Below are 21,510 nucleotides of genomic sequence, written 5' to 3'. Positions count from 1 at the left end.
ATTCCTTATCCGGAGGAAAATATGCCCTTAATATGGCGTTTCATGCATGACAATGATCCTAAGCACACTTCACGATTGGTGAAGAGTTGCTTGGGGGATCACAAAATTAGTGTTTTGAAGTGGCCAGCTCAATCACCGGATCTCAATCCGATTGAGAATTTATGGAATGATGTCGAGAAGCATATTCGAGCCGTGCAACCGAGGAATTTGAACGATTTGTGGTCGGAGATTAAGACTGCTTGGTATGGAATACCCCAGACGAGATGTGCTGCCCTAGTGGAAAGTCTACCACGCCGATGCGATGCTGTTCTCAAGAGTGGTGGATATCCAACTAAATATTAAGTTTTTCTTTCACTAATGTGTTGTTCTTTGAAAATAAATGAGAATTATCCATATGTGTGCTAAATTCGTGTCCTCCATTATTATAGGGTGCTTGTATTTAAACCAGTTTTAATAAGTAAGGAGAAAAAAACAAGGTCCTGGTTATAAGGCCACTCTTTCTCCTTTCTACAAAGACCCGCCAGGGATAAATATTGCCGCTAGATTATTTGAATATAAGCAATAAACGCAAAATGAATGTTACTGCATTATAGTGTGCTAAAATCGTGACCACCACTGTATATGATATAGAATCATTTGTTAATGGTGTTGCCAACTATTTTTTAATTGAAAAATGGAAGTTCAATACAAAAGAGGGTTAAGATAAATGTGTTTAAGATAACTTTAACAAAAAACAATATTTTGTTAGTGGTGCTGCCACCTAATTAATAATCACAAAAGAGATGTTCGCTGAGAAACAGAAGAAAATATGGGAATATGGATGTTAAACAAAAGGTGGTCCGGAAAATTTTTGTGGAGAAATATTTTTTTAGCTTTTAATAAAAATAGAAATTCATTGGAACTCGGAAATACATAAATTAATATCAATGTTAAACGAGATGTGTTCGAACCAAAGAAGAAAGAAGATAAGGAAACTATTATTAAATTTGAGTATTTTTTATTCATTTATAGCAGAGATATCACGTCTTCTTTTTCTTTTTCAGAAATTACTTTTATATGGGAGATGCGCTTGGCTACTGACCGATTTCGCCCATTGTCAATGCCAATCTACCTTAGACTAAGAGTAGAATGAGTACTAAGTTTTATTGAAATGTATTCATTTTGGCTCGAGTGTACACGGACAAACGGGCAGAGATGTTTAAATCGACTCCGCTCATCATTCTATTACAAACAATCGTTGAACAAGTGAGTGGAGATATAAAAACATGCAAGTGGCAAAAAAACTTGCAACATCACGAAAACCCTTAGTTTGTTTATTAGGACTATTTTACTTCTTTTGCTCCATAATATTATCTCCTTAAATATGTTGAATTCGTTTTTTTATTACCATGTAAATTAAGTGACGTAAAATCTCTTAAATGTTTTTCGGTAGATGTCTAGAATACCATATACACCGTGCATGCATTTCACAAGACTAAGAGAATCTCCCCAATGGGGCCAACAATGGAAGAAGTGTTCCAGTACTTTGATTTACAATGCCGTGAGAAGAAAAATTCTATAAAGAAAGTTTAGTGAAACTTCCCTATTGCCCCCAATGATTTCCCAATGTGCTTGCTTTACATAGTGGCTTTTTTTATGAGAAAAACATATGCTAAATACATGCTAATGGATCAATTAATAAAACTTTTGTCTAAAACCCATTACGTTTAATAGGGATTTTAATTGTAACTGTATCTTAATTAAATCGCATTCACGGATTTTGATAAAAGTCTTTCTTCCGTGAGATTTGCGACGTTGATGGTTGGTTGGTTGGTTTTATTGGTGACTCTTCCAGAATCCAACTAGTGCTTCCGCACAATTTTGTTGCCACATCCTCGCTACCAACTTGTTTACTCGTACCAGTTATTTACGGCATGACTATATCCAGTCTGTGTCTGAGTGCTGCACTTGCTAGTTGTTCCGACGAAAAAAAATATCCAGTCTGTGCGGTTTCAGAATCTTATTAGGTTGCTGACATCTAAGCCAGACAGTTGTTCGAGACTCTCGACAGTTGACGTTGAAGTGCACGTCAATTTTTGATGAAGACTCAAAAACAGGACGAAAAACTCCTCTAAAAATATGTGTAAAACATTCTGACCGAATTTGCCAGATGTTAATATCTACGTCAAGAGCCATATAAAAATAGCTCACATTGTGGAAGGGTATGGTTATACCGTCGGGAAGGGGATTTAGAATATAAATATATATATTTTTTTAAACTATTTCCAGCATATATATTTAACTACATACATATAATAGCGCCCGCCAGCGGTGGTTCTCAATGTCACCCACAATTAATAAAATTATTGGGTCATTCATCCCAGAATATGGCAACAGCTTTAGTACCCGTTAGCTGTTTACTATATTAGAAATCGTCTCTGAAGGCCGTAACAAGATTTGTAAAAGAGTCGTACTGAGTATTTCAGACAAGACAGTAGATTGTATTGTATAACATGAGCTCTGGAGCTTAAAAGAACTCTAGACTCTTCAAAATCGCTGAAAAAAACAAACTTATAAGCTTCTTCTTGAAGTTATCGAACTTTTGGATCAATTTCAAGAAAGAATTTAGATTCGGTTGGCTCCTTCACAACAACCTACTCTGTAGATGAAACGGATGAAGTTTTAAAGAAAAATACGCTTTATTCAATAGAATTGGAAGCTAGTGATGAAGAAAGATAGACTAAATGCAGTTGAAGTTTTAATAAATTTTATAAAGTATACAGGGTGAACGATATGAAGTGTTACCTATTCAAAACACCATAACTTTTTTGTGTGAAATTAGTTTTTATTGATTTTAAAGACAAAATTGTTCAAAAATGATTACAATTCATAACAACATATATTCACTTTAGCTCGATATGACCACCTTTTGCCTTGACTATAGCCTCCAAACGATCAAAAAATGAGTTGCATGCTACACGAATGTGATCTTGTAATATTTTGGCCCATTCTCGTATAATCGTTCTTTTCAGCGCATCCATACTGGCATATTTTTTAGTCCTCATTTTGCTCTCCAAAATGGACCAGATGGAATAGTCCATCGGTTTTGCGTCTGGCGAATTCGAAAGCCATTGTGTGGACGAAATGAAGTGTGGAACATGATTTAACCATTCTTGGTTCACACGAGCTTTATGAGACGGTGCCGAGTCCTGTTGGAACGTCCATGGTCTACGACCGAAATTTTTGCGTGTCCACGGCTCTAAAGCAGCTTCTAAATCATTTTCCCGATAATACCTAAGGCGCATTCACTTTGACACCAGGCTCGATAAAAACGATTGGAAAGCGTCCGTCAACGGTCACTGCGGCCCAAACCATTACTTGCGATGGGAAATTGCTTCGAGTGGCCATACGTAGGCTCAAATTCACGTACGAGCATTCAGTCAAGTAAACACGATCATTTTGAGTGCTTTTGAACTGCTCAATTGGGAAATTTTTTTCATCAGAAAACACAATGTTAGGAAATTCGCCACGTTCGTGCAAGCGCAACAACTCCTTTGCTCTTTCGCACCGAACTTTTTTTTGCTGGGGTGAAAGATCGTGTGCTTTTTGGAACTTGTAAGCCTCGACCTTGAGCTCATTTTTCAATAAGCGTCGAATTCTGTCTTGCGATATTCTCAGTTCATTGGCCATTTTTCTTCCACTTCGACGTGGATTTCGTTCAAGTCTGAATGTTCGAACTTTCCGAACCATTTCTGGTGTTGTTGCGGTTTTGTTTGGTCCCCGTCCATAGCATTTTGCAATGCTACCAGTATCATTGTAACGTTTTATAGTGCGTTACACAAACATTTTATTCACTTTGAGGTGACTCAGCTCTCGAACAATGGCTGGTTGTGATTTTACAGCCAAATATAACGCAATCACACTATTACGTTTGACTTCCATCACAACAGAAAAAGAAAATTCAACAAAACTGAGGCACAAATGCTTATAAACAATATTTTGAACTGTCATTAGAACAATTTTGACGTTGATGTCATAAGCTGATTTACAGATGCAAGCAGTGCGAAGTTGGTAACACTTCATGTCGTTCACCAAGTATATGTTGGGGGTCATATTTACATCGAAAATGTCGTTCTCTAAACTTATAGACTTTGTGCTTGCCAAGTCTAGATCTATGCTTGGATTTGTAATAAGGAATTCAAATGGGTTCCAGGATATTTCTACGCTGAAGAATTTGTATTTTTCCTCTTGTCAGATCAAACCTAGAATATTGCAGCATTATTTGGGACTCATTCTTTATGGGTTCATCTTTAAGAATTGAGAAGGTTCAGAAACGTTTCACCAGTTTTGCGATTCATTCTCTTCGTTAGTCTTGTAGTCTGCCCGTATATAAAAGTAGATATCTTTTGTTAACATTGCCAATTTTAGAAATGCGAAGAAAAATTGCATGGCTAATATTTATAAGGGGCATAGCTACGAATCATACACATATCAAATGCCACTTCTTGCTGGAGCTAATACTTTTTAACTAATCCACTCCTAACCCATTTACTTTGTCAAAAGACCAATTTTAGTCGTAATGAACCGCTTGCACGTTGTCTAAGGCAGTCTAACCAATTAATGCAGTAAAAATTTAGATACACTCTCAACTCACTAGAGATTTTCAAGTCAAAACTTAATTTGGAGATACACTTTTTGAATTGTGACTAATGTATCTCACCATATTGTTTACCATATATAATGTTTAAGCTTTAGTATTAGTAATAATAAATAAATAAATAATAATAAAATTATATCCGAAACCAACTTCACATCCTTTGCGTATCATTGGAAAATTGTATCTCCTATAGATAGAAAGAACATTAAAGCAGAATGCGGCTATACAGTCTGCTTTATGTTTATTAGACAGCTTTACTCCTATGAAAACGTTTACTGCAAAAGCCAGACTCCTTTCTTCGCTTGGTTTGCGCCAAAAAAAAATAGGCATCTTGTTGTTTGTGTTTTATTTCTAAACCAAGATCTAGAATTTTTTAAGTTTTAGCATTCCAAGGCATCTATCATAGAAGTACCCGATTCCATTTTTCTCTACAAAGGCTTACACTAAATAAGAAACAGAGAACATTTTCACCTGCTCAGAATTATCAAACATTTTGCAATGCTGGTTATAATGGCATTAAAAATTATGCTGCAAATTTTATAGCTCTACGCTATCTTTATGATTTTTCTTTATCATTGAAAGTTGTCTACTGCCTCATAGTGCAATGCATAAAAAGTTCTCGCGTTTCAAATAATGTTTTTCTCATCCCAGTCTTTGTCTCACTAACTGTCTGCAAATGAGTTTCCAGCCCTTTTCGCTAAATGAAAGCAGGAAATTTTCAAATATGTTTTGGGCCGCTATGGTTCACTTGAAGAATTTAACTAAAACGATATCCATTTTCCTAGAACCGAAGTATTCCAAAAAACTATCAAATCGCAAATGACAAATTGGGGAGGAAGATGAAAGAAAAGAATCATCAAGTCGTGTGCGCTACACGATTATTAATAGTCTATTACAAAGCTGCGGAATTGCTAATAATAAAAATAATTAATAATACTCAGCAGACATATTCATTCCCGGAATCTACTTAAATAAATTAAATGCTTCTCTTATCGTTTTTTTTTTTCAAAATATTGGTATGTGCGCTTGTGCAATGTGTACATATCTCAAGTTCAATGCGTGTGACCGCATGACTCACAAAACTTTTATATTAGTCGGAAGCATTAGGAATAGCAATGCCTCTGTGAAAAGATAAATCAAGTATTCCGCTAAAAAGTAGAGAGAAACTCAACAAAAGATCTATTGTGCATAGTTATTTATATAATTAAATCGCTCGAAACAATTTACACGTAACTTTTGAGGCAAACCATCAGTCATTAAGCAATTGTTTATTGAGAGAGGATAGTACCGTGAAAACTGAAAGATGCTGGAATGATAGTTAAAATCAGCGCATTAGCATTTAAATGGATTATTAAGTTTTTAATTTGTTTTACGTTGTTTAAAAAACAGATATAAAGAGGCTAAGGGAACATTAAGAAGCAATGGGCTTGAGATGCCGCTAATCAATCATCCAATTTCCTTTTTAAACAACTTTTCTATTAAATAAAAAAAACAAGATCGTGGGAGATTGTCAATGCGGTTTTAGAATCGGACGCTCGACAACAGATCAATGATTTATCATGTCGCAGATATTCGAAAAATGTTATGAATTCAACAAGAATTTACAGTGTCTCTTTATGGACTTTAAGCGAGCGTTTAATAAACTCGACAGAAAATATATCGACCATCACCTAAAAGGACTGGGTATACCACAAAAATTCATAACTTTTATACACTCAAACGTTAAAGTAATAATGAATGGCGGAACATCTGACGAATTCCAAATGAAATCCGGCAAGGGGACTCACTATCAACGCTTTTATTTAATTTAACACTGCATTCAACAATAAACGAAATATCTCAAAGTGGGACAATATTTTATAAATCATTTGTGTTGTGCGCATACGCTGATGACATTGTGATTCTTGTGAGAAATAGCTCTAGGCGCTTCAGAACGTTTTCATGCGCTTAGTGCAAGCTACAAGACCAGCAGGCCTCAATATATCGTAAATGAAGAAAAGACGAAGTATATGACATGATCCTTTCATGATAGTCACATCAGAATCATGAGTTCATGCAAAAGTGTAAATACTTAGACGTAGTACTCAGCATAAATAAGGATTCGTCTTTATCAATACAATATCGTATTCGAGCAGCTAACAGAGCATACTTTGTCCATATCAAACTTATGAAGTCTTCATAGATATCAAAGGAACAAAAACTCCAGATGTACAAAACTATAATACAAGTAAGACCGTTACGGTGAGTATGGCTGTGAAACATGGGTCCTTAAAGTTAATTACGTGAATTTACTGATGCGATATAAAAGAAAAATTCTTAGAAGAATATTCGATCGTATACGATTAGAAGACGGTACATACCGTACACGGTATAACCACGAGCTCAGTGTTTTAATCTCGGGAGGAAATGTAACCTGGTTTATAAAGTCCCAATTATACGGTGGTATGGACAAGTTTTAAAATTGGACAGCGAAAGAACGACCAAAAGTATCTGAAGCAAACCCTGAAGGAGCAAGAAGGAGAGGTCGGCCAAGGAGACGATGTGTGCAAGACGTAGAAGACGATATACGAAAGATGAAAATCTCACAACATAGAGCGTAAACGGACTGCCAAGAAGAATGGAGGCGTATTGTAGAGGAGACAATCGTCCACCTCGAACTGTAATGCCAAGATGATGATGATGATTAAATAAACAAAAATGACTTTAATATGAATGATGTACGACGCCATTTGTAAGAATTATTAATTTTCCGATAGGGAGATTATTTTGCGCTACCTTGTACGAGGTGTGTTCAAAAAGTAACGCGAATTTTGTGTTTTTTCAAAAATTAATTATTTATTCATTAATATCTATTTTGTCCCCTTCTAAGTAATCCCCATGAGATGTTATGCACTTGTGCAACGTTTTTTCCAATCTTCGAAGTCCTTCAAAAAATCATTTTTTTTATCTTGTTCAGCTTCTCCTTCGATGCCGTCTTCTTCTCGTCAAGCGTAGCGTAGCGTTGTCCTTTGATGGGCCTCTTCAGTTTCGGGAACAAGAAAAAGTCACAGGGGGCTAGATCTGGGGAATCCGGTGGCTGTGGCATCATAAGTGTATTGTTTTTGGCCAAAATGCAAGGCGCACAAGCAACGATGTGTGAGCAGGGGCGTTATCGTGATACAAGAGCCAATTTTTGTTCTTCCACAAATCGGGGCGTTTCTGGCGCATTGCTTCGTACAAATTGCGCATAACTTGCAGATAATATTGCTTATTGACCGCGGCAAGAACTCATGATGCCCAACGCCCCTGTAATCGAAGAAAACGGTAAGCAAAACTTTTACATTCGACCAAACTTGGCGCGCTTTTTTCGGTCTTGGTTCGTGCGGCAGCTTCCATTGAGATGATTGAGTTTTGGTTTCCACGTCATAACCATAAGCCCAAGATTCTTCACCAGTTATGAGCATCTGGAGCAAATTTGGGTCGTCGTGGACAGAGTCCAACATCTCGTTAGCAATGTTCATGCGATGCTGCTTTTGGTCGAAATTGAGCGGTTTTGATACGAATTTTGCGGCGACCAGTCTCATGCCCAAATCATTGAAAACAATCGAATGGCACGAGCCAATCGATATGTCTAGGTCCTCAGCAACTTTTCTAACGGTGATTCGACGATTGGCCAATACCATTTTCTTCACTTCTTCAATTTTTTCGTCTGTTGTTGAAGTGCTCGGGTGTCCGGCACGCTTTTCGTCGTTCACATCTTCTCGGGCCTCTGAGAACATTTTGTACAACCGATAAACGTTGCTTTGGTCCAAAGTAGCTTCTCCGTATGACACAGTCAGCATTCGGAATGCATCCGCGCACTTAATTTCGTTTTTTACACAAAATTTTATACAGGTTCTTTGACCTATCTTTTTGAATAGGTAAAAATCGAAGACGAGCCGAAACACGTGCAAGCGAAGCAGCTGTCAACAATTAGCTGAACATTCAAAATGGCCGCACTTTCGTCCAGTTTGGAAGAAAGAACAGCTAAGCTTGACTCTTTGGAATAATAATCGCACTCTTTCATATATGCATACCTATATTTTATAATAAAGGGGACTTTTAAAAGACGCACATAGATGTTGTTTTAAAATAAAACATGTAAAAATTTTGATTCTTTTAGATTTCATTATTATTATTCAAAATAGCCTTTTAATAATTTTCAGTGAAAAATGCCATCATTAAATGTCCGCCACGAACACGTCTACAGGTAAAATCTGCCAAACAGTTGATTCATGAATGCCTGATTTTAGAGAACGTCGAGATATCGCTGCTGAAGGTTGTTTAGCAACTCTTTGCACTACAGCGGTAATACTCTCAACAGAAGGTCAGGTTTTTGGTCTCTGTCTCTACCCTAGGATACGGTACGCTAGACAGGGCAAGTTTACTGGGGCGGCAGCCCTTGGTCAGGGAAAACCCGAGTCATATCGGTAACGTAGAACCGGCTGCCATGGTAATGTCTGTCTCGACAGAACCAGTTACTTTTTCTCACCAACCTTTGAATTGTTGACTCATTCGGTTGGTTATTTTCTCAAAAAAAATAACGAATTTTGCGATATGTTGATTTTAAAGATCGACCTTTTTCATAAGTTTTTTCGTTGTAACCCACTTTTTTATAGCGTAAAATTTGGAATTTGTCCACTTGGAAAATATGAAAGATGACAAAAACAAATTGTACCTTTTTAGGCGTCCCCTTTGAAAGGCCTTTTATAAAGTCTCCTAATATAATATGTACAGCCATGGACAGATAAATAGCACAAACCTGAACCTTATATGTTATATTAAGTTTTTAGTACGAACTCTGCTTTGATCAAATAAATTTGATTGTTTACATTTATTACCGTTATTAAGCTTACAATTAGTTATGCGAGGAATTTACCGTTTTTTTGGATGGAATTTTTTGCGTTCTATTTTATTTATGCTTATTGCTGTTTTGAAGTGGACACAAAAGTAGCACATTTTAACTTGTGCAGCGGAGAGTAAAACTTTAATATTGTTTCAGCGATTTTTAGTATAATTTTTTGATTCTTAAATTAAATTTTAAAGTAAGTACTAAAAATGGGATGTGGAAAACATTGCTCGCCGGAGAAAAGAGCTCTCGAAAAATGGTTTATAATGCTCTTAATTTAATTAAGAAAAATTCATCCTATCTAAGCAAAAAACGGAAAGGAAACCAAAGTCGCGAAAAACTGATGTTAATGTGGATAGAGCTATAATACGCAAGAACAAAGCAGATCCTTTCAAATCGGCAGGGCAAATAATGCTTGAAATAAACCAAGACTCTGGTCTACAGGTGTCCAGGAAGCTTGTAGGAAGGCGACTTAACGAAGCCCAGCTGTTTGGCCGCATAAGCAGAAAAATACCACGCCTCTCAAAAAGACATATCAAACACCGACTTGCCTTTGCAAAAGCCCACAAAGACAAATCTATTCAGTTTTGGAAAAACGTCCTTTGGACCGGCGAAACCAAAATAAATACGATGGGACCAGATGGGAAAACTACTGTACGTCGTCCAAAAAGTCAAGCGCGAAATCTTAGATTCACAAAACAGACGATTAAGCACGGCGGAGAAAGCATCATGGTTTGGGGAGCTTTTTCGTGGCATGGTATTGAGCTGATTGTTCGGATAGTTGGTAAAATGGATAGATTTCAGTATCTGGATGTACTCCAGAATAAAATGGAGCCATTTGTGTGAGTTTATGCCATTAAATTCGACATTTATGCAGGGCAATGATCCAAAGCATACTGCAAAGACAGTGAAGCAATGGCTCAGAAGAGAAAAAATTAATGTACTGGATTGGCCGGCGCAGAGCCCTGATCTCAATCCAATAGAAAATTTGTGGAATGACGTTAAGGTCAAAATAGCTAACAAAAATTTTAAAAATTTTGATGATTTGTGGGCCGCATTGGAGGAGGCTTGGTACTCGATACCAAAGGAAAGATGTCAGCGACGGTGGAAAGCATGGAGCGACGGCTTGAAGAATTGATTACTGATTACGGTGAATATTGTACAAAATACTGGTAAAACAATATTATTACTAAACTATCTGATTTGTTTACTATTTTTGCTTTTATTTGGAATTTTTTAGGATGTGCTATTTATGGTAGTAGCCCGATGTGACGGGTTCAAAAAACCAATTTTTTTTTACATTTTTCGAAAGAAAAAGATCTTAAAAATATATGGGAGGTTGAATTAGTTTTAAAGGTGACACACAGATGGCGCTATTTATCACTTTATCGCGTTGGCAATACTGAATATATATTCATGACAAAGTCTCATCCCTAGGCTTTGTTTATCAGTATCTGTCATTTGGCTGAAGTATAAACAACGCAGTGTTTTCGTGCTCCGAGTATGTCAACTTTCGTGCCGTCGAAACGCAATTTGCGGGAAGCTTTGCTTTTCTGCTTCAATTTGAAAAAAAATACAGCCCAAGCCCGTGAATTGCTGCAGGAGGCCTACCCAGACCATACTCCGTCGATTTCAACATGTGAGTACTGGTTTCGACGATTCAAAAGTGGTGATTTTCACACCGAAGACAAGGAGCGTCTTGGCCAGCCCAAAAAGTTCGAGGACGCGGAATTGGGGGAATTGGTAAACGAGGACTCGTGCCAAACCCAAGAAGAGCTTGCTGAATCATTGGGCGTTGATAAATCAACCGTTTGCAAGCGTCTAAAAGCGATGGGAATAATCCAAAAGCAAGGACATTGGGTCCCGTACGAGTTGAAGCTGCGCGACGTCGAACGGCGATTTTTTACGTGCGAATTGCTGATCGAGCGACAAAATCGGAAGGGTTTTTTGCATCGGGTGGTGGCTGGCGACGAAAAATGGATCCACTACGATAACTCAAAACGCAAAAAATCATGGGGTTTGCCCGGCCACGCATCAACGTCGACGGCCAAGCAGAATATTCACGGCAAGAAAATCATGCTCTGCATTTGGTGGGATCAGGTCGGCGTCGTATATTTTGAGCTGCTCCAACCGGGCGAAACAATCACGGGGGATCGTTACCGACTGCAATTGATGCGTTTAAGCCGGGCATTGAAAGAAAAACGGCCGGAAACGGTAAAAAGGCACGACAAGGTTATTTTGCAACATGACAACGCTCGGCCGCATGTTGCTCAACCTGTCAAAAAATACCTTGGAACGCTTGGCTGGGAAGTGTTACCCCACCCGCCGTATAGTCCAGACATAGCTCCCTCCGATTATCATTTGTTCCGGCATATGAGTCTCGATTTGGCGGACCAGCGGTTCTCCTCGTACGAGGCTACCAAAATATGGGTTGAGTCATGGATAGCCAAGCAGCGGCCAGAATTTTGGAGAAACGGCATCCGGAAATTGCCCGAAAGATGGGCGAAAGTTGTAGCTAGCGATGGCCAATACTTCGAATAAAATATTTTGTACCGTTTTTCACAATAAAGCCCCAAATCTTCGAAAAAAACATTTAAAACTAATTCAACCTCCAATACTATAAAAATTTCAGACAGAAATTTTAATTATTTTTAAAGTTATAGCTAAAATAAGAGAGCGCGCCGTAGTGTGTATGAAAGCGTATGACACGCCAGCAGCAGCTGTTGTCGAAACTTTAAACGCGTTTTTCTCAGAACCATGTTTTCGAAATTTCGGGGAATCACTGACTCGAAACTATTCAACCTATTTGGCTAAAAATTTAACCCGTTATTCTAGACACACATATCTAGGTCCCGGCCCTTTAAAACGTTTAATTTTTTAATAATAAATTTAATTTAAACAATTTATGAAGAAAAAAAATTGGATTTTGAGAACTTTTTTCACAAGTCCACCATTTTGCTTTTGTTTTTTTATTTTTATGTATATTTTAGGTTCGGGACCTAAAATAAAGTCTACAGAATAATAATCTCTTTGAATTTTTTATTTCAGATGACTTTGGAAGGCTGTGTGTTTCCCCGAACTCATCTTTTTTTAAGGACTCCACTTTGACGCCAAAAATTTTAAACAAATTAATATAAAATTAACTTTAAACAAGTTTTTTATATACTTCAAAACACCAATAAAAACTTGTAAACACTTTAAAACGATCGCATTTTATTTTCTTTTAAAAAAAGATTGATGAAAAAACGTCGAAGTTTCGGTCGTTACACCGGACTACTACCTTATGTGTCCAGAAGGTTTCGTGAGTTATCAACATTCTCGTAAATTAAATCAGAACTGAGATTCTTTTGGACCATTTTTTTGTTTTAAAGTGGATGTAAATCAGTTTTTTATTTTTTATGTTACTTTTTTCCCAATAAAAAATAATTATTTAAAAACATATTCAACTCTTTGCTTTCAAAGTCTAAATGCGCTATGTATGCTCGCTAATAACTATGCGGGGAATGCTTTGATTTGCATAGATTTTTTCTTTTGTATTTTAAAGCAAATCTCTCTTGCAAGGTTTTTTCTCGACATGAATTGCGTAAGCTTAAAAACGGCGTGTCTATAAAACAAAATATGTGGAAAAATAAAAATAAAATCTTTTCAAACTGCAATAAATCACACATGACCCAACCGTTCAGAGAACTGTTTTTTTGTAAAATATATTGTATTTAAAAAATATTTGCTATCATTCAGTGCTAATAAAATATGTTTCCTCTTACTACTAAATTTTTTAAAACAAAAGCAGCATTTTGTCAAAAAAAAAAGCCTTTTAAGGGTATGTTCGCTATGTGACAAACAACATTAAGCAGGAATAAGCAGATAAAGCTTATATGAAAAATGTACCATATACATAAATCGATGTATGTAAAGTACGTTTTCTGATTTCTGCACCTGCTGTTTTTTTATTGTGTTGCTTGCTGTTTTTTCGTAAATGCTTTTCTTAGCGCCAGAGCTGGTTATTTGCCTGCGTTTTATAAAAATAAGTCAGTAAACACCAAAACCAAAACAAAAAAAAATTACTTTGAGTTATGGAAATTTATATTTTGACCCGAATAGCCTACACAGACGCTAGTGTTAAACGGGATTAACGACTTAATTCCGAATTATCTCAGGAATTAAGTGCAATTAATGCGAATTGGCAACTAGACTTAATTCTCATAATTTAAGCGGGTTAGGGGAATTTTCGATGGCAGCATTGCCAAAAAATGACGGTTAAGATTTATTGGGAATGAAAAATAATTAAATTTTTAAAGAGAAGAACAACCAAGACTGAAAACAATCATTACAACATTAAAATTGTCCAACAATATGATGAGCACAACAGGTGGTTTGAAAAATTCCGAAGTGGTGATTTTAGCGTGGAGAACGAGGACCCTGGCCGGCCACCGAAAAAGTTTGAGGACGCCGAATTGCAAGCTTTTTTGGATGAAGATGATGGTCAAACGGAAGAAATGATGGCGGAGCAGTTGGGAGTGAGCCAAAAAACCATTTCCAAACGCTTGAAAGACATCAAAATATGGGTGCCGCATGAACTGAATTGATGACAATGCACCGCCACATCGAACAAGAGCGACACGGTAATTGGTGGAGACATACGATTGGGAACCGCTGGTGCATGCGGCTTACTAGAGACTTGGCGCCTTCCGATTATCATTTGTTTGCATCGATGGGCCACGCACTTTCCGAGCAGCGCTTCAATTCTCACGAAGAAGCCGAAAAGTAGCTCGATGATTGGTTTGCGGCCAAAGACGGCCTATTTTTTTGGTGCGGCGTCCACAAATTGCCTGAGAGATGGGAAAAATGTGTCGCTAGCGATGGCTATTATTTTGAAAATAAAATTTTCAACCATTTTTTGTTAATAAACGTTTGAAATTGAAAAAAAGGTATATAGGCATATACCTGGTAAGTATTTTATAGCATTTTCATTTTATTTTTCAGTTTAAAATGCGTTTTTCCAAATTCAGATGACACGCAGAAAGAAGCGAAATGACAGCTAAAATCCGTTTTCCTCGCCTGCGATCTATCTTTTACTGACAAAACTATCCAATAAACATATCAGCTGTTCACTAATCCGCCTAACAGCCGTCTGTCACATTACAATTTTAATCAGAATTAACTGCGCAACTAATCCCGATTAGCGCTGCCGTCTATCTAGGCTTTTATACTGCTCCTTGTTGCTCCCTCATGTATGTACATACATACATATATACTCTTTGAAATTTTTCAGTTTGAGAGGCTTGCTCCCCACGTGTACTAGTCGTTTAACACGTGCATTTCACTTACTTGGAAAGTTGAGCAAAGGCGTACAAAAATTATGGAATTACCTAAGGTCAGGTAGCTCTGAATTGAGAAACAAAAACAACACATATCCCAATGTGCAAATATAGTTTGTGTATACGAGTATATACAGGCAACGACTTGTTACCTCACTGGTCATTTGTTAATGGTGTGAGGCATTTAAGAGAGAATGAAAGTAAAATTTTAGGAGGCACATATGTGTGTATGTGAATATGTGTATGCACATAAGTATGTATGCATGAATTAACATGAAAGTTTTGTTAATAGTTGAATTTTATGATGACAAAGCCAAAACTGTTGTTCGTAAAATGTCGTGCATATTTAGATATCATTTTATTGTATAGATACGTATACAACATTTTATTACGAATCATACACTGTGCAACAAAGTGCAATATTTTTTTAAATAATAAGTTTTTGAAAAAGGAGTAAAGGGGTTTATGAATAATAGGGGTCTGTCATATGTCATTTTTTACTTATTCTTTTTAATTTAACTTACATATACCTCCGATTTACCGGTAGCGCTCGAATTTTACTGCTTCCTAGGAAGAAACGATTCGCAAAATCACGCCTGAGGTGTGTAAGGTTTTCAACAATTTTGCGTGCAAAACAACAAAGATAATTCTGGCGGAATATATTAACCCTCTACTACTACATATAGGGGTATTTTTTCTCCTTTTCACAGAAAACTCCTAAAACAGGTATAAGAACTTAAAATATGACAAACAAAATTTTTGTCATGAAATTTCGGTACGTATCTCTGCATAGATATACCGCGTATGAAAGTAGGGGTTAATTAAAAATACAAAATTGTGTGTGAAATGAAATAAAATAACTATAAACATAAATAAATCGACTATTTGAAAGTGAATGCTTTGCGTTTGTATATTCTAACCTGCTTTTCGCTGCCCCAGATATTTGAAAAATGTCATGAATACGAAATAATGCTAAGCTGCCTTTTTATAGACTTCAAACAAGCGTTTAACAAACTTAATCGAAAACATATTGAACATCGTTTAAAGATATTAGGCATACCTTGTAAACTAGTACGTCTGATTAGCATAACTTTAAGTGAGCATAACTAAAGTGAGAATCCAAGAAAATGTCACCGACCGTTTTGAAGTAATCTCAGGTGTAAAACAGGGAGATGCGCTTTCATCCCTACTTTTCAGCTTGGTACTACACGCTGATTTAGCTGACATATGCACATCCCGGAGGCACAATTTTTTGCAAATCTGCACAAATTTGTGGCTATGCGGGTGCCATCGTAATTATAGCTAGAAACAAACAGGCTGTGCAAGAAACATTTATGCATCTAAGATCATCTGCTAGGATGGTAGGACTTATCATCAACGAAAAAAAAAAACCCAAATATATGGAAGGTGCAGCGCGCAACGCAAAACATAACTAAGAAATCAGCAGCTATAGCATTGAAATGGTTAAAAATAAAATCGGATCAGATCTTCGAAACAAGTCCACAAGGCGACAGAAGCAGAGGCCGGCCGAGAAAACGATGGAGAGATGACATTGAAGGCGACTTTGGAGCTATGGATACATCGGATATCAAACGCACAACTGATGACCGAGTGGCGTGAAGGCGATTTGTGACGAAAGCAATGGTTCACCCCGAACTGTGATGATATGATTTTTGTATTATGTATTTTTTTTTACTTATAGAAAGGTACAAATATGAGCCATATGTGAAATAGGTAAAGGGTTAATGTGATCCAAAGAAAATTCTCCTTTAAGTTTTTCACAACAAAACACTTTTGTGGATCATATCTTGTAAACTGCTTAGGTCCTGCATTATTTTCAATCTAAGAAAGCGTGACAGATCAATAAATTCGCAACCTACTTAAATTATCTAAACTGTGCATTAAAGACAAAATATAAAGTTCTTAAACTCTCCATACAAACACTTGATATCAATATGGATCGATTTCAGATATATACGTGATCTACAGTATCAGCCAAGTTCAACCTAACCTAACCTTGTAACTCATATTTAAATATCCTAATAATAATAAGTAGATGATCTACTTTTTCGCGTTTAACCCAAAATCCCTAATTAAAAAGCGCGATTTCCCATACAAAATTTCTCTGCCAAAATCTGAGATTATAAAATAATCCTAGATAATAACGATACTTTTTGACATACAGCCCTGTGTTTTCAGTGTTATCGATAATTATTATTACGAATGTAAGGAGAAACATCAAAATAAAAACTAAATGAAATGGACGCCGGCAAAGAAAACAGGTCTGTAAGCATAATTCTAATAAAATTTTTGTTAGATATTATTAATTATGGATTCATTTTACAGAAAAAAGTGTGTATCCACAATTGTTTTGTCCTCTTATTACTTACTATATTATAGAATGTAATATAAAATATCCCATGCTGCCATAATTTTTTGCAACCTCAGTAAACGTCGCATACAGATTTCCTCCAACTGTTTATTATTAGCAGCCGATTGCGCAATTAAATTAGCTATTCCTTCTCCTTGTATTTTCTTCATATCGTTAATAATAATTAAAGAAACCAAAAACACCGAAATATTCCACCAAAATAATTTCTATGAAGAAAATCAATTTTGCAGGTAATCTGCCATATGTGAGCGGGTAGATTAATTTGGTGGATTTATAAGTGATTAATGCATATGAAAACGTATAATAAGAGGGAGTAAAGTATGATTAGCTTATCTCTCAAAAAAAATGAAAAACCGCAAAAATATCGCATGACAGATATTATTTCTTGATTTTCCCAATCATAAACCGTTGTCAGAACTTTACTATTTTTGTATTGTACAGTGTTCTCACTCCATTTCAAACTAAGCTACCTACCTACGCTATAATTTTCTTATTATTACAATTGCAAATACTTTGCATACTTTTGCTTTGGATATAAACCAATTCATCTCCTTTCAGAAAAATTACATGCAAGAAAAAAAGCATGCAACAAATAATGCATTCGTCAGAGTTGCATTTCTCATGAGGGTTAAACACCAAATTGATAAATGTTGTGTGAGGCCTAGGAGCGCCCATGTGCTCTCAATACTAGATTTTGATGCATGCATTTCACACCCTTATGCTCATTCATTTCCAAAAAAAAATTATTAAAAAAAAAATATTCTCTATCGCTGGTAACTCGGAAATTGCGGGGTGGAAAAATTGATGCGCGAATGCATACGTGAGTATGACGTAAAAATTGAATAAACAAGAAATAAAACGTATAGAATATTCTATTATTACGTCAGCAAATCAGCTGATTTTGTCAAGCGCTAAATTTGGCGAATGAGGAACGAAATTTGTGATAGGACCTATGATGAAATGGCCAGCAGGTTTCTCTAGCTGTCTCATTCTGCGCTGCAATAACTCAAAAACCGGAATTTCAAACCGAATAATTGTAAAAATATGAAATACCTAAGTATTTATGGAATATTCACGAGAACTTTGAAAAGCTCGATGTCGCGCGAGCTAGCAGAAGCCGAAATCACATGGGACGGCGCACAAACAATAGCTCAGAACTGTGTACGATGGAAAAGTCTTGACGAGGCCCTATGCTTCTGAGCGGAGTGAAGAAGGGTGTAAAAAAAAAATCTTGGAATATTAAGAAAATAAATGTTCGATTTTTCTTTTTTGTGATGGATATTCGCATCAAATTTGATTTATCAACTAAGATTGAAGTTTAAGTAGGCAGCTGATATAAAAAATCACATCATTTGTAATTTGTCATATGTGATGAATATTTACTTCATCGTTCTGAGTATCATTAAATTGCGGCTATATGCTTAGTTTACCCATAAAATCCACAAGTTAAGGGAAATTTCCATCAACTTTTTCATATTGGCATTAAAATGTGATACCCTGTGTTCTGCGCATTGTTGACTGTTAATGTGTCAATGCACTGTGGAAATCTTTCTACGTAATACAAATTTTCCAAGCTTCTTCAAGGTTGATGTTGATCAACATTTTCCAAAAACAAAAAAAAACATTAATTTTTATTATAATTTGCAATATGCGCAAAAATCTGAATGCAATAAACAAAGTGTATTTATTGTTTACACCGCTTTTGCTTGAATACGAGGGTGGTGTGAAAAGTCCGTGCAAAAATAAAAACTATTTTTTTTTTTCGACATAGTCTCCTTTAGGCTTATTTTCTTGTTTGCTGGTCCATTTCGAATAATAATATAAGAAAAAAAAATATATAGAAATTGAAAAATAGCCATTCGTTTCTGCAATCTTCTGCTCGTTTGAATTAAATATTTTTCACGCCAGCCATTTCTTCAAATTGAAGAACAAATAGTAGTCTAAGGGACCGAAGTCTAGAGAATAGGGAGATGTGAAATGAGTTGGAACCCTATTTCCATTCGTTTTGCGACCATAACTGCAGAGGCCTGAAATTCCACATACGAAATTCATTTTCCTCCATTTTTTGAAATCACTCGACTTTCTCGATTCAAACGAATGCCAAGCACAAAAAAATAGACCGATCGTGCTAAAACTTGGTGTGTGCTTCTAAGAGCAGCTACTAATTTCCCTCTTGCGCTGGACACTATCAACTGACTGTATCGTGTAAACCAATTTTTAACGAGCTCTTGCTTGGAAAATTTTCTATTCAAACTTTTAGCAGAGTGTGTTTAACAATTGCATATAGCCAGAATATTTTAGTAAATGCAAAGAAAATTAATAACAAATTAATTTAATAAATCAAGGACGTGCCTTTCTTAGGACGCCGTTTTGGACCTCTACCTCTAAGCAATGTGGAAGCAGTCCAGGGGTGGAAGGAAAAATCCAAGAGAAGAGGGGTATGTTTAGTGGAAGCACCACACACGTAGTAGCGACGGTTACTATATGGAGCGAAGGCATTTTTAACCCAACCTCACCGCCAAAAAACATAACAAATTAAAAAAAATGTATTAATACTTTTGTGACATACATATTTCAAAACAATCAGAAATGCGCAGTGCAACAAGACATTTCTTACATTTCCATGCAATTTCACATCATTTGTTCTGTTTCGCGCATATTTGACATCTTCGTTGAGGCTTTTGTTTATTTTGTGTAGGCGAAATTTTTCTTGAAAAATGTCTTGCCAGTAGACGCAATGATGTTTTGTCTAAATAAGTCCTTCCGCGAGTTAAATATTCAGGAATATTAACATTTTGTAGAATTTCTTCTGCAATATCCAGCCAAAATTCGGAATACGAATATTACTTAAAATTTGGACTTAGTTTTGCTTTTCGAAATAAACAACATGCTTTTTTACAGTTAATTCAGCAAGCGTACATTGCACGTTTTTCCAAAACAAGAGTTTTTAAAAATAATCGCCCCAGTAGTGCCATCTCTCTGACTTTGCACGAACTTTTCAAGGCACTCTCGTATGTATGCAAGTAAATTTGTTTTGCCAAACCAGTTAGCTACGACTATTAGTCATCACAGCTGATTTGGTCAACTAACTGACTAACTTCTTGGAATGCAATGTACACGTGTGTGTATGTATGTTCGTGTGTATCCGGCATATAACACAGGTAGCAGCGCAGAGTGATTTCGTTTAGACTGGTTTTGAGTATAAAAATAACTCAAAATTCAAAACACGCAGATGGCTTGGGATGGGCGCTAAACTTCAAATGTCGATTTAAATGAGATGCTGCGGACCACTGCAAGGAGACAATATAATCGAGTTAGCATTTTCTGTCTGTAGGCCAAGAGTCACAGAGTTTCACAGCAACATTTGAGACTTTAGTTTTTCATAGCTACATATATGTATGTATGTGTGTATAGATACATACAAATTTTGAATGAAAGTGTAAACACGTGTGGACTTGTACTTTTATAAAAAAAAATGGTTTATTGAGCCCAAAATATTTACTATTAAAATCAGAAAGGTAGTTTTGCCAAGAGTCTGCATATACATCATTTAACTGTAAATAATTTTGTACTACATATACACAGATTAAACGTTTTTTATATTATATCTTTACGCAATTTCGAATTTCATCACAAACAACAACACTCACTTCAATCGCCATCGCAATTTCTCTATAAATCCAATATTTGACTGCATACTGATAAAACACAAGAATTGTGTCGAGAGTTATGGCTTATGATATTTTATATCCCACCACACTTTGAAATTCTGTAGATATGCGTTAAGTTTGTAGGATTATTCATAAACTTAGTCTAACACTCCGGCCACTTAAGGCATATTATCTATCATTTGAGTTATGTATCAATGAAGCGCAGTAAATCGATCAATTGATCAGCACCAAAAATATGTACGTGCGCAAGTATATGTATCCACAAATATCACAATACAATGTAGGCAATAATTATTTAATTTTCCGGCACTTTTTAAATATTATATTTTAGCTATGGCACCACGAACCGATACACGCAAACAACAACTGAATGGCAACACACAAGTAACTCTACTGAAAAAAAAACTTTTGAGCGTAGCGATCAAAGGCATAAACAATCGCAGCTTCAATAGAGCGCTAGCAGGCCGCGCGGGCACTACCCATGCACGTACATATGTTTGTATGTATGCAGGAACAACGAAAAGAAATAATGCACAGGAAGAGACTGAGAAAAAATAAAAGATTACTCATACATATCTATTGAGTGGATGATACCAAGTAGGAAAGATAAATAACAAAAAGTGATA

General features: G+C 36.1%; 1 protein-coding gene across 1 annotated transcript in view; it reads right to left on the bottom strand.

The window, feature by feature from the left end:
- LOC128871301 (esterase B1) overlaps positions 1-21,292 on the bottom strand; it is a 28,773-nt gene extending 7,481 nt beyond the window's left edge. The window contains exon 1 of the mRNA XM_054113324.1: positions 20,864-21,292. Coding sequence (XP_053969299.1) covers positions 20,864-20,910 — 47 coding nt within the window. The 5' untranslated portion in view covers positions 20,911-21,292. The remainder of the gene's footprint in view (positions 1-20,863) is intronic.
- Between the last annotated feature and the right edge of the window lie 218 nt (positions 21,293-21,510).

The sequence above is a fragment of the Anastrepha ludens genome, chromosome 2 (genome assembly GCF_028408465.1).
Source record: "Anastrepha ludens isolate Willacy chromosome 2, idAnaLude1.1, whole genome shotgun sequence".
Classification (NCBI taxonomy): Eukaryota; Metazoa; Arthropoda; class Insecta; order Diptera; family Tephritidae; genus Anastrepha; species Anastrepha ludens.
This window is presented reverse-complemented; position numbering and strand designations above follow the sequence as displayed.